Source organism: Lepidothrix coronata, unplaced genomic scaffold (assembly GCF_001604755.1).
Source record: "Lepidothrix coronata isolate B3197 unplaced genomic scaffold, Lepidothrix_coronata-1.0 Scaffold7, whole genome shotgun sequence".
Taxonomy (NCBI): Eukaryota; Metazoa; Chordata; class Aves; order Passeriformes; family Pipridae; genus Lepidothrix; species Lepidothrix coronata.
In genome coordinates this window covers 9905342-9929445 of record NW_016690187.1, presented here as the reverse complement: position 1 = coordinate 9929445, position 24104 = coordinate 9905342, and the positions used below count along the sequence as shown (strand labels likewise).

At 40.2% G+C, this 24104-nt stretch overlaps 2 protein-coding genes across 2 annotated transcripts in view; both read left to right on the top strand.

The window, feature by feature from the left end:
• Nucleotides 1-989, top strand: part of HAT1 (histone acetyltransferase 1) — a 16889-nt gene extending 15900 nt beyond the window's left edge. Inside the window, 1 exon segment of the mRNA XM_017835928.1 lies at nt 439-989. Coding sequence (XP_017691417.1) covers nt 439-762 — 324 coding nt within the window. The 3' untranslated portion in view covers nt 763-989.
• An 8394-nt stretch (nt 990-9383) lies between these two features.
• The window catches only part of METAP1D (methionyl aminopeptidase type 1D (mitochondrial)), a 45300-nt gene continuing 30579 nt past the window's right edge, over nt 9384-24104 (top strand). The window contains exon 1 of the mRNA XM_017839063.1: nt 9384-9468. Within this exon, the coding sequence (XP_017694552.1) occupies nt 9429-9468 (40 nt within the window). The 5' untranslated portion in view covers nt 9384-9428. The remainder of the gene's footprint in view (nt 9469-24104) is intronic.

Genomic DNA, 24104 nt, shown 5'->3' with positions numbered 1-24104 from the left:
CATTTTGAAGTGGTTTTAAGAAACAGGTAAAAATATCGCATGTGACCCAGCAAGGAGAACTCATCTTCTTGCTGTACAAATACACTTATGCTTGTAAATAATCTTATTTCATTTCACCATTGTTACTGCTAGTTCCTGACAATTATTACTTGAATAATTTGTAAGAATTTGTGAAACTTTTTCTGTATACAGGAGGCTTAAAATTAATTTTTGATAGTTATGGGGAAATTAATTGGCTGAACAGCTACATAGTGGGACACCAGTGTGATTAATGCCAGTGTAGAACTAAATATCCTGGTCATTTTTCTGCAGTCAAGTTTTTCATGCCATACATCTTCAGTAGTAGGTGTATTGTTAGACCTAATCTGTTTGGTTAAGGAAAAAAAATCGAAACCATTTTTCACTTCACTAGTTCATTGGTAATACAGAAACTATAAGGCTTTAACAGAAGAGATGTACAGACACTGTAAATGCTTTTCTTGGGATTAGGGACATCTTAAAGAACTAGATACTGAAATTGAATAAATTTTAATGAAATACCATATTCTTGATAATTATTGTTGTGTTCAAACTGCTATTTGTTTGATTGCTTAGAAAAAACAGAGAGAACTTGCCAAGATGAGAAGGTGTCTAAGACCAGAGGAGATGACTAATCAGTTGAACCAAATAGACCTAAACATGCAACGTGAGCAGTTAGAAGAGAGCTTCCAACAGCTTGTTTCAGATTACCGAAGAGTCCTAGAACGACTTGCACAAGCGTGAGGATCCTGCCTGTACAGGAACTTGCAGATTTCTGTACAGTGTTGTAAAGCACATCCTTAATTGCCACTTAACTGCAAAAAATCTCATGTGACGTTTTAATCACATTAAAGGTGACTTGTGTTTCTGTGCATTTTGAATATTTTCTATTTTTGTGTTGTAGATTTTAAAATGTTGTACTTTAGGTTTGGGGGCACTTCTTGCTGAAATAAACAAAGTAGATTCTCAGATACAGTGTCACTTCAGTTGTATGAATTTTCTTTTACCCTTCTGTTTTGCATCAAGACTTAATAGATACCTGAATAGGAAGTTCATATATAAATTTAAGCAATCTCTGAAATTTCTCCTAATTTGGTTCTCCTCTGGCTGTTCTGCTTGGATACTCTCGTACAGCATAGGGCCTGTGCTCTCTTGGGTGTAATGTCACACAAGCAGGTTACAAGGGTGGTTCTGTGCTCTCGCTGGTGTGCTTCCTGAGTACAGGCTCTTTACCTTTTCCTAAAAGTGTATCCTGCTGCCATAAGCTAACAGACCCTTTCTATTTAAGCCTTTAAAGTGCCTTGAGCACATCCTTTTTCAAACCCCCAAATTTTCAGGTTCATAGTTTTCAGGAAAATACCTCACAGTTGGGGAACCAGCTAAGACTTTGTAAGAACTCCAATAGCTCTTCTACTAGTGGAAGAAACATAAATCTGTAGGAAGCAAGTGCCTTTATATAGTTCCTTGATTCTATTCTGCTATCTATTACTTCTCAGACTTGAGGTTAATTCTTAAATATCCTGTCTGTCCTCCCTCAAAGGAATAAATTATGTTATCTTTTCTGGTAGTTCAGACTTTAGAGGACTTAATCAGAATAAGAATCATTGAAATTTATTAACCATGTTTCATGGGCCTAATGGGATTCAAGTCCAGCTTCCGAAACTGGAATTTATAGATCGACTGATGTGATGTGGAGAATCTACGGGGGGGGGGGTTGTTGTATTTTCTATTCTTTTTAGATATTTTAATTTTTCTGGGTTAGGATATCTTGTCTGTATGATACATCTTTGTAGTATTCAAATCTATTGTACTAATCAATAGTAACAATTGTTAGAAGACCTTCCCTGATTGTAGTAGTAAGTCTGTTTTTGTTAGACTGGTTTTGGTTTCTTATTAAACATGTTCAGATGTTGGTGATAAGCCAGAAGTGGGAAAGCTGAACTGAAGAATTGGGCTTAAATTTGGTTCCTGCATAGAGGTCCAGGATGCCTCTGGAGAAGCCTGCACTAACACTCCCTGAGCTGTTGCATTACTAAGGCTGAAGCCACTCACGAAGAAGCTTAAGCCATTTAATAAAACTGTAGGACTGACAAGAAGCAGCACTGCCTAATGGGCTGTTAGCCCTTTTAGAAATTCTGAGGTGCAGTCTTAAGCCAAGCATGGTTTCTCATTCCAGTATGGTCTTGGGAGCATTCTAAGCTGTTGGGATGGGCCTGTGGACTGCAAAACTTCTGACCTGGTTTACAGGAACTATTTTGTTACTAATTCTCAGCACAAAAGAGAGGAATAAACAGCCTCTCAGACATTTAGAAACTCCAAGGATGGAATTCTTCCATCCTGCAGCTCTGCTGCCAGGAAAGGCCATGTGAGTACTCCCTAATCCATTACAGTTAATTAAGCCAATTATCTGAAGCAATCTTCATGAGCAAATTGAACTAGCCCTGCTGACTTTGCCTGAAGTGGTCTTAACTGTCTGGACTATCCTTTCCCTTGGCAAAGAGAAAGAGGCGATAATCTGGTTTGACAGCTAGAAAACAGTGATGGCTCTTCTGGCACTGCTTGGGGAGCATGTGCCAGTTTAGTTCAGTAGGCTTCTGGGGTGCATCTGTTCAAACTAACATTTTAGAGACTGTGCATTAATGGTAAAATTGACTAAACACCCAGATTTCAGAATGCTACTACACAAAATCCTAGCTTGCCAGTCCGGATATTTTGTTCCATGGTTTTCAAGAGGATAACAAGTTTCACCTACAAGTGAACTGCAGGATTCTTGTCTCTGAAGTACACACAGCAGCAACACCAGCTGTTCAGTGAGTCATATTTATGAAATAAAAAAGTGTAGTACTGTTTATAAAAGTTTAGTAAGCTTTGTGTAATGCTTATATTTCTGTATTAAGATAATTAAGAACAGGGACATCCTACTGTATTTAAACAAATACTTTGTAGTGTGGTATGGAAGATAGCATGGATAGCATTAGTGTTGTCTGACTTTTACATGCTGAGATAGGACCTGTGAACTAATAATAGCTGTCTGTAAGGAATTGCAAGCAGATACTGGAAGGGTTCAATTTTGTGGATTTGTGAGCTGACAAATTAACACTGAGGCTTAGTATCAACTTTTTCCCTCTAGATGTTAGGAGTGTAAGAACTGGATAGCTGAAGCTGAATGCTATTAGAGCCCTCTCTGGGCACAATATGACACTAAAGTAATCCTGGATTAAAAATATTTTTGTTCAAATATTTAATCTGTTATCCTAGGTTTCTTAAGCTGCTATTGTTCTTCTTTTGAGTTATTACATGCTAATAGGAACTTAGAGGAAACATTAATAGTAGGCTTATTAATAATAGGTTTATGTGATTTAATTTACTCTGACTTTTTTCCTACATTTTGGTTAAATCTGGGTTCTTCAGTTACTTCACTCAAACTTCAAGTGAAACTTTGCACAACATACTGATAAAGCATTTAAGAGAGTTGTTTTGCATTCAATTATTCTTTTTAGAATGTACATAAAGATCTGTAAGTATATATAAAGCTTTGTAGATGCTGTTGACATCAGGATGCTGGTTTGCCCTTCCATCACTTACGAATCCAGTCACGGCATCAGTGAATCTACTTCAAGAAAATTCAGTAGGGTATCTAAAATGGTGAGTTTAGTTCAATTGGAATACGCAAGTTTTCTTTCCATGTAAAGCTCTTGTCAACAGTGCTAATCCAAGATTTTGTCCTAAGAGGTAAATAAAGCTCTGAAAAAATGTTTATGGTTTAGAAACCTGCATCAAACTGTTCCCTTTTATGTGTTTTGAAACATAAAAGTTACCTACTGCAAGGAAACAACTTCTACCTCAACAACTAAAAATCTCAAGAAATACAACAGAATACCTATGGCTTCAGAACTGAGAAAGCAAGCTACCAAAAGCTGCAGGATTTTAAGGACAGTAACTGCTCCAGTTGAGGGAATAAAGGTCTGTGTGTTGCTGAAGGAGTGTCTTGGGCAGTAAATGTCTGTGCCTCCTATGAACCAACACACAAAGCTGCTATGTGGCAGTTTAGGCAATTCAAGTCTGACCTATTGTCTCTCTCTGCAATGTCAGCAGGAGGGTAAGCAGCCCATAATGTCTGTATGAAGGATTTGTGTCTGCTTATATAGATTTTTTTCAATTCCTGTTTTGTCTCTCACTGAGACTTTGTTGCTCCTTATGCTTTTCCTTTATCATGTTTTGTGACTGTCAGACACCAGAAAGCTTGAAAATCTTATGCATATTTTGCCGTTTTACCTTTCCTCACAGTTCTGACCTGATTTCTTCAGCATCAAACTGTTAGGGCTAGAATACCTGTTACATTTGTAAGCCTATCACCTAAAACCTTGGAATTTCAGCTTTCAAATTGAAAATTGTTATTCTCTAATGCTATTGCTTTGTGAAATATTGCTTGCTAGGATAATTTGGACTTGAAGTTGAAAAAAGACAGCGTAGTAAAATATTAAAATCTGTATCTATAAGCAAGTATGTCTTGCCAATATTTCCATTATCTGAAAAAGAAATCAACCTAAAGTCATTGGGAATACTTTTTCCCCATGCTGTCAGTAATTCCAGCTGGTTTACACTGCTAGCTCTTCCTCCAATGATGAGAAAGATTTCAATCTTACCCTGAGTTCTTTCTATTAAAACGTTTCATTTACAAACAGCTGTTGACCACACCAGTGGCAGTATTTGGAATTGTGAGGCTAAAAATTTAGTGCAGCCAGTAAAAATGGAAGGCTATTACACAAAGCAAAACAAATGCAAGCTCGGCTCAGGCAGGGCATGCTATCTGCTATCCTACTAGCTTATAACTGTGGTTGGAAAATTGTAGGAACGGGCTTGCCTCTCTATCGCTCATCTTTTTTTACAATGTAAAAAGAAAAATAACCCAAATACCAGTTTCTACCCATAACTACTCATTCAAATACGTGCTTACCAGGTTCTTTGTTCCTTATGCTAAAGCCTTCAGCAACACACATTGCAAGAAAGATGACCAACTGTGTATTGGAGTTTCCTTTTACATCTATAGTGGAACAAGCTAGTGTAAAAAAGAGTCATTAATCTAGCAGTTTTAAGATTTCCATGTTCAAAATATTTTTAATTCTCCAGAGTAGAGGCAGAGAGGAAAGGAGGGGGGAAATGTCCTACTTCCGCTCTTCAAAGCTCATTTCAGATATAAGACTCCCACCCAAATTGAAGGAATCTCTGGTAATGACACGATGAAGACAAAGCCTTGGGAAGAGGATTCAGAATTCCCTGTTGGCCTTTACAAAAAAATCTATATATCAGGAGCAGTACTGTGTGCTGGTTTTTTTCCGAGAGTAGCACTAGCTTCTTTCTTTGGTAAATAAAGAACATGTAATGCTGTAAACATTCCTCACACAGGAGGTATGTGCTCCATTTGTGGTTGTTGCACAGTTTGAGCTGAAGAGATAGAACATAAAGAAAATCTAGATCAATGGGAAGAGCTTGACATCCCCTTTTTTGTTTCTAAATGGTACGGCAATAAGGGAGGTGTTCATGTTCAATAGCTGCTATTTTTAGATGCTTCTCTTTCTTCCAGTTGAGCTTTTCTCTGAGCTGTATGGGGTGTTCATGTCTTTCATAGTTTAGTGGAAAAGAGAAAATTAATTTAATATGATAGAGACTGTCATTTTGCTTTCTCTAGAGCTGTGATGTAAGTTTGGTGTAGCTTTACCTAGTTATATATTTTGTATCACTGATTTAGGAGGTTTAGGGGTTTTTGCAAGTCCAGGACTCCAAACTGTTTCACCGTGGGTCCGATGAACACCAGTACTGAAAAAAAGAACACATTTTTGAATAGAGCAGAATGCAAACAGCACCAGTCTCATCAGCAAAAGCTGTTGTGGAACTAAATCATCTTTTAAGACAACTTTAGATAGGAAAGTCTAAGCCTAATCCCAGTAGTATCCAGCAGCTATACCTAAACTAGAAGCATACTTCTATATTGTTCTACATAAGAGTTCATGTGTATATAATGCATAACTCTGTTGTCTTACAGACTGTTACAGGCCACTTTCAAACTTGCATATAGAAACCTTCTTCCTTAGCACATCTTTTGCTTATTTTAATATCAGCCTGCCCAATCTTCAGAGGAAATAAGGTTGAGATTCTACATTTAGAACATGCTGGCTCTGACAGCAAAGAGCCAATCTAAGTGAGATGGAATGTGAAAGACTCTCCTTGAAGAACGTAACATACAGACAAGTGTTGAAAATACCCTGGGCTGAAAAGTGATTTCTCCAAAGCTGCCTCTCAACCTGAAGCTCAGTACAGCTTTAGACATCAATGTCCTTGAACATTTCAGAGGATTTGTCAAATATAACCAAAAGACAATTATACACAAGGAAAAAAGTGATGTATTTTCTTTTGGTGATAAAACTTGAATGTGGCAGAGTATGATTTTTCAGGTTTGCTGTGTTAGGATATGGTGTATCTCTTTTCTGAGATATTCACCCCCCTTTTACTGGTATAAAGCTCCTAAAACCTCTATCTGTTGTTTATATTTCTTAGTAAAAGGCGAAAGTCTGCATCTAAGCATAAATTAGAGACCACTGAATAATGACTGTTGTTAGGCTTAAAATTCATCCAGAAACTGCAAAAATTACACAGTTCACTTGAAATGTAATCGATCGTAATTTGATTGATCCCCTCTTGGTTTCTGACATGCAAAAAAAATTGGTCCAGTCTAACCACTAGCCAATACCTACAAGTATTTGTGAAATAGCCTGACACTCAAGGACAAGATAATTACAAAGGTGGTAGCAGCATAACTAGTATTGTCTCGACAGTTTCTGCATTTTGTTACGCCATCACCCAGTTTCCAGCCTGTTACAATAAGGAATTTGGGTCTTACAGCTGCAGACAAAAGCCAAGCATTCACTTCATTTTCTCTAACAGTGGCCTCATTCCACAGAGTAGGAAATGCTTATTGACTCAAATAGAAAAGGTGAGACCAGGCTACATTAGGGCTCTCTGTTTCTCTCCTTTAGTGACAGATCAGGAAAAGATGGTGTACTACTCATCATACATGGGTACTTTCATGGGAAGTGTGTTGTTCTCTTTAGGCACACACAAGTACATCCACTCCAAAATACATGTAGTTGCTTAGGCCAAGCAGCACAATGTGGATTGCTTTACACTGTACATCATTGTTATAGAACCAATGGCTGGGTGTCTGCATTCCTAAAGCCTTGCCAAGATACAAAATAGGATAAAATGATGCCTGATGAGATTCAAACTCGTGAAAGACCATACTATGTTTTAGAATTAGGAACAAGTGAAGACATGCATTTCTGCCCTGCAAATTAAATGTGTGCAGACCTCTCACCAGAGAGGTGAGGGTAATGGTGAGCAGAGGGTAATGGTGCTCACGAGGTGTAACTAAACAGCTTAGCAATGCTTTTTCTACATTTATTTCTATCTCTATTTTTCTGTAAAATTCCTATCATTCTCCCCTCACTGAATAACAACGATGAAACATGTCAGTTGATGCAGAATGTAGCTATAAGCGGTGGATTGTTTTATTTTTTGGAGGCAGTGCAAGGTATTGTATTGATCTTTAACCTACTGTGTGGTCTGGATATAAGCTATATGATGGCTGCCTATCGTGCTTTGGCAGCTGATTAAGTAATGCACTTTTGCTAGTGATGTCTGTATGGGACCACTGAGAGGATCACAGCACACATTTTTGATCAGAGAACGCTTGGAATTCGCTCCTTAAAGGCAGAAATGCTTGCAATGTAACTTTTAAGTTCATATTTTTTCAGGCGTTTTCCATAGTACAGGGGGGTAAATAACACCAGCATTCCCACCCACCTTGTGCTTTTAGTCTGTTCTTCGTAACTAAATCATAAAATTTGTACATGGGAAGTTAAAAACTACTAATGGCTGTACCAGGAGCTAAATAAATCTGGAGATAAACAGCCTCAGTTCTCATGTGAGAATTTGCTTACTTATCCTAGAGATTAACAGTGTGTGTACATGTGCATGTGTGTAAGGAGAGAAAGACCATTACATGTGAGTCAGAATGTAAGAAAGGATACTTCTATTATCTCTGCATTTTGGTTTCTTCCCTCTACTCTTGTAATGATTACCTTCATGCATTCTATTCATTCCTTCATTTGGTGATTTGATTCCCTCAGGTTTAGTAGTTGCCTGCCAGCTGTTAGGTTTATGTCCTGTAACAGTGATTCTCACACTCTGATAAGCCATAAGAACATGAGTTCAAAATGTGTTTAATTGTTCATACAGGCAAGCCAAATGCAGCCAAGCGAACAAGACATTGGAAAATAAAAATGATAAATGGACATTAGAAGTTAAGTTTGATTTTTATTTGACTGAAAATGAAACCTACCACACCAACACTGTTAAGATGGTCTTCGGATGTTTTTTAAGGTCGGGTGGTACCTGTACCAAAAAAGGTTGGCAAGATGCTGCTCTACTGAAAAGTTTGCTCTATTAGATCTTTTTTAAATGGATGAAGTTTGGCTGTGCAAATGAAATAATGGGTTTAATTAGAAAAGGCATTAGCTTTCAGATTCTGTATAGACCTTTACAAACATATGTAACAGCAAAAACTTAGTTCACAGAATTGTTAGGGTTGGAAGGGACCTCTGGAGATCTAGTCCAACCCCCCTGCCAAGACAGGAGGGTCACCTAGTGCAGATGGCACAGGAACATGTCCAGGTTTTGAATGTCTCCAGAGAGGAAGACACCATGGCATCCCTGGGCAGCCTGTTCCAGTGCTCTGCCACCCTCAATGTACAGAAGTTCTTCCTCATCTTGAGGTGAAACTTCTTGTGTTTTAGTTTATGGCCATTGCTCCTCATCCTGTCACTGGGCACCACTGAAAAGGGTCTGGCACCATTCTCTCAGCACCTGCCTTTGACCTATTTATATGCATTAATGAGATCCCCTCCTAGTTCATAAAGAATAGTTCATGATTTAGTCACAAAAAGTACAAAAATTGTTGGGTTTTTTTGTTGTTGTTGTTTGTTGTGGGGTAGGGGTTTTTTTCTGTGTGGTTGGTTTTTAATGGAAAGAAATTCTAAGGTAGCTCCAGTACCCATGAAACAATACAGCTGCAACTCTTGTCGGACCGAGCCCCACTTCGGGCAGCGCTGTCTCACTAGTATGTGCTTCCCTGTCGGAAGGAGCAGTCTCCAAGCCCGCTAGGGATGTTGCCGAGCTAAGCAGGATGAGGGCTGTATAGGGGAGCACTTTGGCAGCACGCCTGAGCAACACCGACCGCAGGTGCGAGCGGATCCCCCACGCCCCCTCAGGCCCGGGCGAGGGCGGGAAGGGGGCGCTCCCGCCTCGCCGCCACGGCCACGGGCATGGGCACGTGACCGTCTCACATAGGCAACATGGCGGCGCCCAGAGCCGCCCGCGCGCTGCGGAGCGCAGGTGAGTGCGCGGCGCCGCCGGCGGCAGGCGCGGGCCCGGCCCGGGCTCTGCTTTTCCCTGCCCTTCTCGCCCTTTCCGCCGGCCGCCCCGGCGCCGCTGCTGAGCTGGTGCTGGCGTTGAAATCGAGGAGGGAAAGGTCCCGCCCCCGTCCGAGCGGGGGGAGCGCCGCGCCTGCCGGGGGTAGCGACAGACCGCTCCGCCGGGCGGGGCGCGGGCAGGCGGGAGCGGCGTGTGGCGGCGGCGGCGCCTGGCGAGCCTCGGCGGGGCCCCGCGGCAGCGCCCGCAGCTGTCAAGGCTCAGCTTCCATGAAGGCGCGTTCCCGGCGCTGTGCTCGGACTGGGGCCGGAGCCGCCCCCCCGGGCGGGCACGCGCCGGCAGGAGCGGGGGATCGGCGGCCCGGGGGCCCACACAGTGCGGACAGCAGTGCTTTGCTCTGGTTTTGCTCTTACGATTTTGGCTGTTGCCATGCGTTTGACAGAAAAAGTAATCTGACATAACATGTACACGTGTTTCTTCTACCAGCCCGTCCAACTGCAGAACTTGTTACCTGTTGGCACATCCGTGTGTGTAAAGGCTTTTCGGGTGCCGTTGTCCCTCGTACCCTGAGGTTCTCTAACAGGCACCTTTTCTACCACATCAGGCTTCTCAAGTGAAAGTTGTGTGTCCCTGCCCCACCTCCATCTCCAGCCCCATGTGCACTTAGAAACTGAAAGCCTGTCATCCGGTTAAAAGAATCAAGCAATTTAAATTTGTTAAGCTTTCCTACCTTCCCTTCAGGCGTCAAACCTTGTTCAGCTTCCCTCGGGGACATGTTTTTCCAGAGACTGAGAAAGCAAAACTGCCAGAGTTAAGACAAGACTGATTAAACTAAATCTGATTTTCCCTGCACTGGACAGTTAAGTATAATTTAATTTGCAAATACTGAAAGACAGAAGTAGTTGAAATTAGTTTCTCTTCACCTAAGGGTATCTGTTCTACCTAAACTGAAGGAAAATTACTTTTTTGTAGCCTCTTTTGTGTTTTTTTTTCATGTATCTGATGTTATGTTTTTATAAATGATAAAAGTTTTCTTTGTTATGGAGCTGTTTCTACATAAATGCATCTGAGCAGCAGAAATCTTGGGTGTTTGTATACTTCCTCCACATACTCGAAATGTAAAATAAATTGATTGAAAGAAGTTAAGAAGACAGTTTGTACCTTTTTGATAGTCACATAGGAAAATTATTTTATAGTCTCTGCCTTGCTCATGTCAGAATTGAAACAGTGTCAACCCAAGGAGAAGGTTCTGAGTGGCCTTGCAGTGGGTTCAGCTGCACAGGTGATGCATAGAAGTGGGAATTGAGTTTACAGTTTTGTAAATTAAAACTAAGAAACATCCAGAACACAGGCACTTCAAATCGCTGTCATGATTTGTAGTTATAGTATGGATTATATGCTGATTCATTTGCTTGTAAATGGTCTAATTTGATATTATCACAGTTTCTGGTATTACAATAATTGCTTCTGTGATACTTTATTGGTAATGAAATAAAGTAGAAGACATCAAAGAACTACATGCCTACAAATACTGCTTAGATGCTTTATGGCATAGTAATCTCTTCCTGATTTATTTATTTTAGGCAGGTAAATTACTGTAGAGTAGAAGCCTCTAATTTTTTGTAATGAACTTCCAGGGCTTAAAGCCACGGGAAAATAATTGATGAGAAGACATCCCTTGTAAAATGAGTTACTTACTGTGTTAAATATGCATAAAGCTGATTTCTGATCTTTCTTCTCCAACAATGAAGAAGTATTCTGTAATAATGTATGTAATGCATTACTGGCCAGGTTTTTAAAGTCACTGTAGATTGATGGGGTGTGATACATCTCTTAGATATGTAGTTTGTGTTCCTAGGCTGTCTGTTTGCTGGTAAGGGGCTTAAGTGCCTTGCTAAGCCCTTGCAGAACTGGGAATTCGTACGCAGGTTCCTAAATGGAAACTGCACTCAGGGAGAAGCTACAGCTGTCTCCAGCACCACAGTATGTGAGATGGTGTGAGATACTTTTCTTCTGTGAATACAGAGACTTTTAGAGATGGTTGTTTTCAAAACTTTTCAAAGACTGTTACTCCTTTCCCCTCTTAGTAAAATGACAAGATACATAAATGTGTTTTTAAACCTTTTTTAAAAACAAATAAAAAAAAAAAGGGGGGACATAGCTGGAGTTTGATTTTGTTGCAGTATAGCTTCAAAGTTTGCCCAGAAGTGCTGGGCAATTCTTAGCACTATTAATATTCAAATGCTAGAAGTGTCTTCATCTGTATCTTCTTCACCATTAAAAAGAAACTTAGAAATGTACTACTCAAACAATTAATCCTTATCTGTAGTAACTTTCTATACTTCTAAGCTAATGCTTTTAAAAAAATTAACTGTAGAATATACAGATAACAGTTTTGGGGAGACTTGACTAACTGTTTCTTGGCATTCCAGACTTACAATTAAATATGTCCTGTAATTCTGATTTTTTTTGCTGGATGAGGAAAAGTGAAAACTTGTACAAGAGAGTTTTCAAGGTCAAATGTGCTTGGCTGCACTGTGCAATATATGAGCTGGGCAATTAGCTGGAAGAAAATATTAATTCACATTTTCCATTAATTTGTAGACAGACTCATGTCTCCAGAATTTAACATTAGCATTATGAGCTGCAAGTGATGCGTGGTAGAAGTTCAAACCATTTGATTGTAGTACAATTTCAACATTTTTTAAATGATGCTAAGGTAGTTTCATCTCCGTCTTGAAAATAATCAGGCAGACAAGGAATTATTCCCATTTCAACAGTGCAGCAACTCTGGGGGAGACATGCACTTTCATGGTTTGAGGCATGAGAGAAAAAATATTCCCCTTTCAATAAAGTGTTTAATTGTTCCTTCAGTTGAGAGGTAATGTATTGTTGGCAGCACACAGCATCTTTTTTTTCTGCCAAGATCTATCACTTCTGGCTGTGGGTGGATTTGTAGGGTGTTGTTTCTCTGTGAGCTTAGGTTTCTTGGTCAGCATTAGCTAATATTGCCTTTAAATGAAGGAAAGTCATTAGCAGATGTCCAGGACAGTGGCTGAAACTCAAGGTTTTCTGCCACATCAACAGCTTTACTGACCCACACCTACTGTTGTAGCCATTTGTTCTAGTATGTAAAAAGTCTTTTCTTCTCTTTAGGAAGGTGCCCACTGACCTGATGCTGGAGCATCACTGTTGTGGTTACAGCTAAAATCCACATAGAGACAAAGTCACTGACAAGTTCTTGAAGAGTACTTAGTTTCAGCTTTTTGTGAATGCTTCCTCTGCTCTGTGTGCCTTATATCTTGGGTGGCCGGGTCCCAGGCAGTGTCCTGTGTTTGCCAGTGCTTAGTCTGTGATGAGTATATTGGACAGGTACATTTTCACATGCCAGAAAGTAAGCCTGGCTGTAATCCTTCAGGCAAAAATTGAACTTTTTTGTAAATGTATTTTGTGCGTATCACTTTCCATTTTGCAGAGTTTTTCTTAAAGCTCACGTGGACCTTTCCCTAAGCAGAAAAAAGCTGCTTTCTCTTTCCATTCCCCTCGCAGAGCTCTGAGACTTTTCTGTCATCTGCAGAAGCTCACCGCCCTGGTGTGGTGATTCGCTGAAGGGCCTTTGTCCAGCTTTCTGCATAAGCCACTGACCCTGAGGGAAAATGCCAGAAAACTCTGAGAATGTCTACCAAGAAAATGGGGTGCCCCATCAGAGGGACTTGGCTTGCTGCCATGTTTCCAAAGTGGATTTTACAGTGCTCTCTCTGTCTTCAGAGTTGGACATGGGGGTGTCTGTGAGTGAGGACTGTTTGCATGCAGAACTTCTACCTTGCCTGCCAGAGGCTGTTGTCCTTCTCTGGCATTTCCTTACCTGGCTGCAGATGTAGAAGCAAAGGCTCAACACAATACCATGTAACAGAGTGGAAAGTCTAAAATGTGAAGTCATTTCTGTGATTTTAATTCCAGATGTGCAGTTCAGTGCTGCCTCTGGGCAGCACAGAAGGCAAACTTTGTCTCTTCTTCAGGTGTTGGTTCAGGCTCTTATTCTTTGGGCCCACCAATGCAGTGTTAGCCAACACACAGATCTTAGTATTGTTCTGCAAAGAACAAAATGACAGATTTAAACTCCTCTATACTCATACAGCAAATAAATGAAATAAAGGATACCACTCCACAATTTTTAGGGATTAAATTAAAGGAAGAAAAAATACAGGCTCCTAAAATCTATACTGAAAGATGACCCTGCCTAGCCTGTGTGCAGGATAGAATCATGAAGTCTCTGGCTGCTTGGTCCTTGCGTGTTTGTTACTTAAAACATCAGGAATAGTCGTAGAGTTTATCACAGGTCTCTGGTGGACTCTGAGCTTGTTTACTGTAATATATAGCACTTGAGGAGAAAGAATGAAGATCTAAATCATCCCTAAAGAAATTATGGACCTCAAATTGTGGCTTACATTGCGTTTAGAGCAGATAGCTTCACTCTCCAAAATCACAGGATCAGATGTCCTGTGAGCATACAATAAAACATTTTTTTTTGCTTCTGAGAGCTCACAGTGCAGAACTAAGGCAGACAAAAGGGACTGAAATGGTGAGCACTAGCTGATGGATGGAGAAACTGTAGCACCAAGGGAGTAATTTCTGGAGGGTCTTGTGGCAGGACAGCATCAGCAGGATGAAACAGGGCCTGAGCCTGCCCTAATCCCTGCTGCTCCTGAGCTACCAGGCAAACATGCGGTTTAGCAGTGAACATATGTGATGTGGCTTTCTAAATTTAGATGATTAATTCCTTTTACTCAAGTTTTTGCAGTGAATTACCCCATCTAGACCAGAAGCTGGATTTAAGGCACACGTAAGAACAACATACTACGTGTCTGTAAAGTTTGGGATTTGTGTGTCATGGATGTTCTCAAGCTGTGCAGCAGAAACCATACTGAGCTGGTCTGGCACACTTCCCCTCATTTCTTGTGTGACTTTCCTATGTATAGCTATAGTTGGAATGTAAGGTTGAAGCTACCAAAAATATTTCTATAGTGCCATGGTATTTTATTCTTTTTTATTCTGGAGAGACTTGGATTTCTTCTGAAGTCACCTTGTAGACAGGCTACTTCTGGTTTTGAACCTTTTTTTGTGCTACAGCTGCAGTGGACATCTGTGTCATGAAATCTAAGCTGGTTTTTCTTTCCATGATATTAAGATGTAGTAGACACGGTATTCTGGTTGTGACAGTTGTGAATCGTGAGGAAATTTAAGCAAAAGCTCAGGAGTTTTTGAGCATTCTTCAGTAACAGTTCTGCTGGTCCTCTGCAATCTCTGATTTCAGAGTAGTGCTTCATCGCTGTAAAAGGCTTTTTCTGTGCTGAACCACCTGTAGGACCCCTAGTTACTGTGATCTTCTCTATGAGGGATTGTATAATTTTCCCTTTTTTTTTTTTTTCCCCTCCATCCTTCTCTCTGGCTCCCAAACAAGCACATTCCTATAGCAGTTGGAAATTCACATCTGATGAGAGAGACTTGCTGCCTCTCCTTCTCTTTGAGTTTGACATGATGATGTGCCATGATGGGTAGCTTGCAGTGCTTCCAGACACCACATCCCAGTGCTGTTGACCTAGCAATATTTATTAGCATTAAAATTTAATTTGAAAATATTTTGAAGTAATGAAGTGGGAGGGGGAGTGGGTTACAGGGCAATTGCTTTCCTTTTTTCTATGTTTTATCTATTCAAGCCATGTGTATTTGTCACAGTGGTTTTTTTCCTAAGTATTTCTATTTAAAATCAGTGTTTATTAAAATATACTTGTGTACCCAGCCTGACTTTCATATTATATATGTGAAAAAGCGAGGGAATGTATACAAGGAGCGGTCTGTACGTTGTACGCTCTCCGCCTTACAGTTATTGCATCCTGTAGAAAGAGGCTGTTTGGCTACAGCCTTGTTTTAATTTCATTTTTCAGTTTTCAGTTACACATTTCTGGAGTCTCCCTGACCACTGCTGTTACCTGATGGCGCCTATATTTCATCAAGTTTAGACAAGCAGTCTACCTGGACTTAGGCCCAGAGGAGCTGCTGTAACTGATGAACATGATCCCCTCTGCCCGGGAATTCAAGACTTATAAAACCACGATTCCCAAGGGAATTGAAAGAAAACTGTGTTCAGACCTCGCCTCTTGCTTTTTTTATTTTCTTTGTCATTTTTATGTAGTGTTGCCTTGTCCTGATGGGTAGCATACCTTACCCCAAGTGAAATCTAGTATTAGTTTGTTGATGATTAGGAGAAAAGATTCTTTTTAACCTAGACTGAAAACAAAAGCAGCGAAGAATAATAGAGCACAAGCAGAGACAGAAGTTGCTGTAATATGTCTTGATTACTGCTTACAAATAAAGTGACAAGTTATTAAACAAAATAACAAAAAATGTTGCAGCATTAGTGTTACCATGTTGGTGGTTTTTTACTGCATCATCACTTTTAGGCTTCCAGAGTTTATTGGATACAATTGCATATTTTAATTTTGTTCTTGCATGTTGCTCTCAAATGTGTTTCATTGCATCAGAAAAGCTGCATTATATAAAGATTGTATATTATTTTAGCTGTAGAATATTATTGTGGTGGATTTTTTATGTAGAAAATGGTTTTAGGATTTTTTCTTATGATTGCAGAATGAATATTAGTGTTCCATGTAATTAAATTTAATTGCATTTCCTGTATGTTTTAATTTTAGTTTGCTCTTATATACTTTTATTTTCACCGAGAGTTGTAAACTTGACATATTTTTTTAAAAAGCATGGTGTTGGCAGTCAGACACGAGCCCACTTTAAATCAATGAAATAGTTAGCCTAAAATTCTTCTCATGTGGGGGACTTGTAGTTTCTGCTTAACAATCAGGAGTTGTTTCTTCATATTGTTTTGGATTATGTGACCTTGCTCAATTTTTTCTTTGTAAGTTTAAAAAATTTAGATGGGGAAGAGTAATTAAAAGCTGCTTTCTTCCTTATTCTGGCTTTTATATCCAGGTCAATTGGGCAGGCTGGCAGAACTCTTTTAGCTACATACATTTTTGCGTTTCATTTATCTTCTACTGCTTGTGTTTGCTGAACTAACATGTTATGCCATTACTGTAGAGACTTTTTTATTTTGATATCTTAAGAAAAAGTGGTTTTTTGTTTTTCTATTATTGTAACAGTTTGTTTTGTTTTTTAAACATGAGCTGTTTACCCAAGGAGGAGCTACAGTGGCTGGAGAGCTTGTATAGCTCTGAGTTCATGAATGTGAAGACTGAACAGATAAGGATTCTCAGATTTATTTATTTAAATCTAGTGACTAATAAACATCTGAAATAAAGATGGTGTTACTAAAAATTCATTATTCTTTTTCCCTATGTAAGGGAATATAAGGTCCTACTGTAGCACAGTACAGGTATTGTTCACACCTTCTGGGTTTCTTGTCTGCTCTAGGTTTGACATTCCTGGTATTTCTGAAGGTTTTTTTTAAAAAAGTCATTTTAAAAAATCATATCAGATATTTTTAAACCTCAAAAATTGGAATAATGCAGTGTAATCACATTAAGATTTTTTTTTCCAGTCACCAGCAAGGGAGGGAGTTACTGTTCTTGATAGACAAAAATTCGATACAAGTTTTTGATAGTTCGAGAACACTGGAGGAGTGAAGCTGTTTTCTTGAATCATGGTGGTAATCGGAGGCTTTCAGGGTTGTGTTGCCTGAATTGTAGGAATCTCCTGCACTGGAGTCTGTGCAGCAGTTAGAAATAAATAGGGAGAGAGGCAAAGGCTTCTGCCAGCGCAGCAGCTTTCTCATCTCACTGCTTGGTGGGGAATCAGTTTGAGAACCTATGTTGTGGGGCTCACTTTGGCATCTCATGGATTTCCCGTTTCCTGGGGTTGGTGGTTCTGGAGGGAGCTAGCAGTCCTTGGGAATTTACCAGCTTTGGAAAAGGGAGGCTCTCCAGCTAGCTTGCCACTGTCCTTGCAGTAAAACAGGTCCTCCTACAACTGTGTGGCTGAAGAGAACCTACAGTCTTAGCACAGGGTGGAGCTCAGGTCCTTCATGGGCTTGGAGGCAGGAGCTAGGGATATTTGGGGCTGGTAGTGTGCATGGCTTTGGATAAGTCATTGAACTTTCTGTGTCTTTCTCCACCTATAATGCAGATATTCACCTACCTTGCAGGTGCATTGGTTGAAATTAATGAGTTGTTTGTAAAGCACTTTGAAGATGAAAAGCACTATAAAAATTCTAAGTATTATTATGTATGAGCTCTTGAGTGTATAATGGCTGTTTGCCTGCCAGTATTTAAAGCAATTTATAATACACTAAGTATGAAAGGCACTGTATGAAGCCAAGTTCTAGTCTCCATTTAAGAAAAGTCACTCATATTTTGTGTTAAGCAGTTCAGGTCACACCACTGGCCTGTGGTGTTATCTAGAGTGAAAACAAACTCCTAAAGATTTTTTAAAAGGAACTGTTTCAAAACATTAAAATCATATTTTATAATAAGGATCTTTTTCTCAGTTGCTTGGTTTTTACCCCCTTTATATGACTTAAGTTTTGATTGATAAATTCCGAGGTTTTCTGCCTTTTTCTGTTTTGCCAAATTCTTCTTCTGAACCTTACACTTTTAAACTGCTGTAAGTTTTCTTTCCCCAGCCTTTACATCTGTCTCTGCACTTGTCATCAAAGCTCATGTTCTTTGTACCACTTCTGCTCAGTGGCCCTTGCCACATTGCACAGATTTCCTTAGCCCTTCATTTACCCATCTCTCACTTTGGGGCTTCCCCTGCGCTCCTGCCCTGAGGAATCCCCTGCCCCAGGTGCTCGCTGCCAGCCAGTGCTGCACGGTGTGGTGTTCTTCAGGATGCTTCTCCAATAAATGTCAGAGTGAATTGCCTGTCAGACAGGCAAAAACACCCACAAAAGGGGCAAAGCTGCTCTGTGCTTGAGAGGCCTGCTTGTCTGAGGCCTGTTGGTTCGCTGTTCTTCAAGGCTTTTGAGCATAGGGTTTTTCTAAGCATCCTCCAGTGGCAATGTGGGCTACCATGTAGGAAGCCAAAACAAACTGATAATGAACTTGCTTTCTAAGTGAAAGTCTTGCTATCAAATTCCCAGGTTTTGTCAAATCAAATTTAAAACAACTGCATACTGTTTGTTATGTATCAGCACCACGTAGTCTGTCCAGCTTGGATAATTAAATATTCACTTTAGCCTCAATCTTGGTTTGCTGCATTGGGTTAGAAATGTGGCAGAAAACAAATACCCCATCTCTAATAGATTCACACTCATATATAATTACTGAACCGCAGTCTCCTTCACGTTATCAGGTGTGTTGTGTAACCAGAATAGTGCATGTTTTAATTGTAGGAGTAAAATGTGAGAGAATATGCATGAAAATTTGTTTACCACAGGGTAAGGTCTTGTAGTTTATTGGATGCAATTTGGACAGGAAAATATTGTATGTGGCTGTGTTTAGTCTTATAAAAAGTGTCAGAATTCTCTATTTTGTCATAGCTATTACATTATATTGCTATGTTTTTTAAAGGATTTAGGAGAAATGAACTGTTCATTGGCAAAGGGCTTTATCCATATGAGAACTGGCTTTTCCTTGGTGGACAAAGGAAGTTTGAATTATTTTTTTTTTAATTCCCTCAAGATACTTCATATTGAAAACATTATTTGAGTGGAGAATGCTGAAAATGTTTTATGACATAGAAACAAAGTATGGAAAATTTGTTTGTTCTGCTTTTAGAGATCTTGTCCTTTCCAAATCAGTAACTGTCTTTCCCTATACTTCTTAATTCCTGAAGAAAAAGAAAAATGTTGGAAACCAAGTGTTCGGCAAACTACCCTGCTGCATGGAAGCCTTAGAAAGGAGAATAAAGGGCTCCTCAAAGCTCCTCGGAGGTCTTTTGGCAAACATGCTCAGTAGTGTGCAGCCTGAGAAAACTGTCATGAGTGTTTTTGAAAGTTGCACTATTCTCTTTTGAATTTAGATTATAAATAACCACCCACTCTAACCAGCTGTATGAAGTCTCCAGCTTTCACATTTTAAAGGTGTTTACTTCCAGGTATTCATTTTTAAAACCTGTTTAAAGCTATGTTTCAGTTTTAGATCAAGCTCCTTTTGCACCGTTGCAGTAATAAACACAATCTGAATTTATACATTAATGCTTACAGCATATCAGATGCTCTCTGAAGAAATGCATACACTTCTCAGATTATCTGTTTCATGTTTTCTTGTACATAAACTTAAATTAGGTCCTGCCCTATCTATTTTTTTTAAATTATGAAAGTCAGCAGATGTGGCGTAACATTGAAAGAAAAAGGCAAAGAAATTGTTTGTTTCTAACAGAAATTCCAGCTGTTTAATCTCAGATTTTCTGATAGAGACAGGTGAAGATGGAGTTGGACAAAAGCAATAATGAGCTTCTAGCTTCCTTCCATGTAAAATGGAGATGCTTTATGTAATAAATACAGCAGGCACTGCAGATCTGCTTATGTGCTTCTTGAGTTCTCAGCTCTTGAGTGTGCTTGTAAACTCATCTGGAGTTGTTGAGTTGAGGTCCTTCAGCACTGGACAAAGTGGATAGTCATCTTGCAAAGACATCCTGGTTTGACACTGAGAGGAAGTGTTGCCCATAGTGTTTTGTGCAGATCTGAGCATCAAGTCACATTTGTGCATCATGGATGAATCAGTAAGTGGTGACAAAGGTTAATATCATTGTCATGTGCTTTCTGAACTAACACCTGTGAAGTGACTAGGCAAGTCTCACCTTTCCAACCTATTTCTGGTTGTTCTGCACTGATTATTAACATACTTCCTTGTGAGTCATGGCAGAAATGGGTGTTCTTTAAAGAAATAAATAAAGTAGTGGGACTTGTCTGGGTTTATAAAGATTTATTTATGCTCTGACACACTCTGCTAAATCAGCAGAGGCTCAGCTCATGCGAAGATTTCACTTCTGGGAAAGCTTAAATCAGTTCCTCAAAAAGATCAAGATGTACTAGGAAGGATTGTTTTGCTGTTATAGCTCTGTCCCAGCAGCTTTCTGAGTAATATCATCATATTGTCTAAGAGTTTTGGGTTCTAGAATACTCTCCTTAACTAATACATGTTTTCTTGCCAAAATTTAATTTCAGAGCAACTCAAAGCTTGCAGAAGTGGCTGTTTCTAAAACCTGCTTGATAAAGACAGTCTTGGTTTTGTTCATTTGGAGTCTGTTTTGTCTTTTGTAAAAGCTGCTTCACAAAATCAGGTATGGACTGAAATAGTTGCTGGATAAACTTTGGCAAGTTTTGCTGCAACAGTACCCCCAGCTATGGGAACCAGATGGAGGTTGCAAGTGGGTTGGTGGGATGTTGGCAGCTGAAGTTCAGCCATATGAAAATAAACTGCTGGGGTAAAGGCACTGGTTCTCTTCTGTCCGCTGTGGTGTGACAAGTGGTGATTCCCTACCAACCACTGCATGGCAAAGGCACAGGCAAGTCACTTCTGATGGCTGTGCCTTTGCCAAGGGAGCAGCCACGTCAGAATCAACTTTGCTGTAGCTATTTGCTTACTGAATGCAAATCAGGAGCCTTGACGTTTATGAAGTTGTGGCCAGGGCTGTAAAATTCAAATTCACAGTCACATCACTTTACAGTAGGCCATGCAAGTGGATTGAAACAGACTTCACATTTTCTGTGATAAAATTATACAGCAGGATTCTTATTATGTAATTGACTGAATCCGCTGATTTGGAGATGACTTTAGAGTCAAAAGGATTTGAGACCTCCTCCTGTACATGACTCAGCTATGATTTTGTAAAGACGTGTAACTTCTGTGATCACATCTTTCATATATTTTAGCCCCAAAGCTGGTCAGAATTTAATCAGGCATTGAACCAAAGTTTTTTAAGTCAGACCAAAGATACGAAGTCAAACACAGAAGTTGCCTGGTTGTGTGACTGGGCTTCTGCAGAACATTGTGGAAGCACCAGCACTCCCTCCAGACTTGAGGCATTTAGACTCTCTGTCCAGCCCTATTTTATAATTCTCAGAATAATTTATAGTGCGTCGTGAATCATACCTGGATAGAGGTTTAATGAACAACTTCACTGACCTGATTTTTTAATTAGAAAAATAATCACAAGTAAAATTGTGGGTTGGTTTTTTTTTTTAAGTTGGCCTGTGTGGGGAGTGGCTGTCGTGGGCCTTGCCGTACCCATCCTTAGAGCACTGTCTGCAGTAAGCAGCTATTATGTGGGTGACTGATACCTGTACAGTGTGCATCAGGAGGAGTGACAGGGAGCAAGGTCAAGATCTGGAGGTGAGAGACACTGCCTAAAGTACAACTGGACTGCGTGATCTTCTCTCTAGGAATTAAGTAGCTGCTGTAATTTGTGATTTCTTGTTTTTATTTTAGAGTGCTTCTTGTATTTCCTCCCTTAGTAACAGCTGGGATGTTGACCATGGGATGTGAGGCAGTGCAGAGAACCAGAGGTCCTTCCTTACCTCTCAGGACTCCCAGCTAACTCTTGGGATCTAGACGTGATGTTTTCTCATTGAAAAGCAAAGGGCCAGATGGGCAGGGCTGGAGCCAGTCCCAAAGATGTGCTTTAGAAGTTTGCAGGTGTTGAATGTCAGTTGTCTTAACTCCTCCTGATGTACATCCTGTGGGACAAGGCAGGGCAAATGATGTGCCAGATATTGACCTGCACATGTGTTGTCACACAATGAAATATGCTGACCTCTCCTCCATGTTCCTGACAGCTAGGAAAGGTCATGGCAAAGACTGAACCTTATTCATCATAGTGGTGGTAGTTGATCATAGTGGTGGTAGTTGTTTAGTAAATTAGCCACCAGGTCAGTGCCCACGGATGCCTTAGCTCTGCACTGATGAGTTACTGCATCCAGTTAAGGTGCCTGCTATACCCAGTTGTTCATTAGGTACTGGTGAAACACTTGTCCAGGGCATGAGTGTTGCACATTAAGTCTTATGAGGTCCAAAAAGTTGGAAAGCTCCTACTTTGCCATATGTTGGTTAGTTTACTTTATAAGCTGAAGCACAGTTCCTATCCCCCTTCATTTACATGTGTGGATTGGAAGAGAAAACGTGGTGAAGGCTGTCAGAGAAAGTCAGTGGCCAGTGCCCAAGCCATACTATTGGTTTTCATATCTCAAAGTGAGTAATTTGGGATTGCATTGGCAAATAAGTGGCGGCAAGTGAGTGGCCAGTATAGCTTCTGGAGAAGAGATGTTATGTGTGCTGCTATTACTGATACCTGTTTAACAAATAAGAGCTACTTTCAGTGGTAACCAAGACCAGTTTCAAGAGTTTAAGTTTGTTACTAGAAAACAGACTGAAATATGTATGGCTGTGTTGATATTATTGTGATATAAGGGTGAGTGCAGAGGGCGGTCACTGGTAAAGCTTAACTATCCGTCACTGGATGTCCAGCTGTGATCAGGGAGGAGGCAAGGAGTCCCACCACCACACTGCCTGTTGTCTCACAGCCCATGCATCCCATCTCCAAGAAGCTCTGACCTCCCCTGTGATGTCCAACAGGATCTGCCCCATGGCATAAACAATGTGGGGTTTCCCAGGCAAGCTCTGTCAACCCTGTTACCCCATAATATAATCAAATGTGTCATCTCTGCCTTTACAGAAATTTTGTGCCATGGCAGTACTTTTGGTGTTTGAGGCAATTTTGATGGCTTCCTTTTTTTTTAATCTTAATAATATATTTTTTTAATAAATGAGTCTGAATGTTTGGTACACAACCATCCTGTTACTTTCTACCTGTTTTACACTTATGTTCTTTCCCTTTAGCATTTATTAGAACAGCTTCCCTTTCTACAGAAGCGGTGTGTTATTTATGAACTGCCATTTTATTTGCAATATGCCATATATGAAATGGGCCGTAGATGGTAGTTACATGGCTTGAGAACAGAACCCTTAATTTTGATGTGTTTTATAAACAATTGGCGATAAATGGCCTCATCCTGTGTCCTTTGACTTTAGCGGGAGTTTTCCGACAAGTGTATTTACACAGGAACAACCAGGCTGCCAGAGCAGCGTCAGCGGGCAGCACGCCTTTGCATTCAGCACAGTTGTGTGTCCCCGTGCCAAGAATGAATTTTGCTGATTCAAATTTGCTCAGTTTGTCAACACACAGCTCCCATTGAACTTCGCAGGACGAGAATCATTCTTGGCACGGGGCCGTGGCAGCCCAGGGAGCGCTGCCCGCTGCCGGCACCGGCTGTGGCGGGAGCTGCGCGCTGGCAAGAGAGCAGCACCTTGGCTCCCCGGTTTCCGAGGCTCCCGTCTCCTGTTGCGTGTGTTTGCTGTTGTGGGAGTAGTGGGAAGAGTCAGTGATAAAAAGAGATCTCCTAGGTTAGTTTTCAAGGCTTTTTTTTTTCTTGTGTGTGGCTGTCTGGATGATTAATGTGAATAGGAAAATACCGTTGACCCATTTAGATCATGTTAGACAACACCCATTGCTCATCTACATAATGAAATACACACTGAACATTATGACCTAAGTATAAGAGCCAGTAAACTACAAAAATAATATTTTACTCATTTAGATTATGAAGTAAAATATAGGACATTAGTACTAAT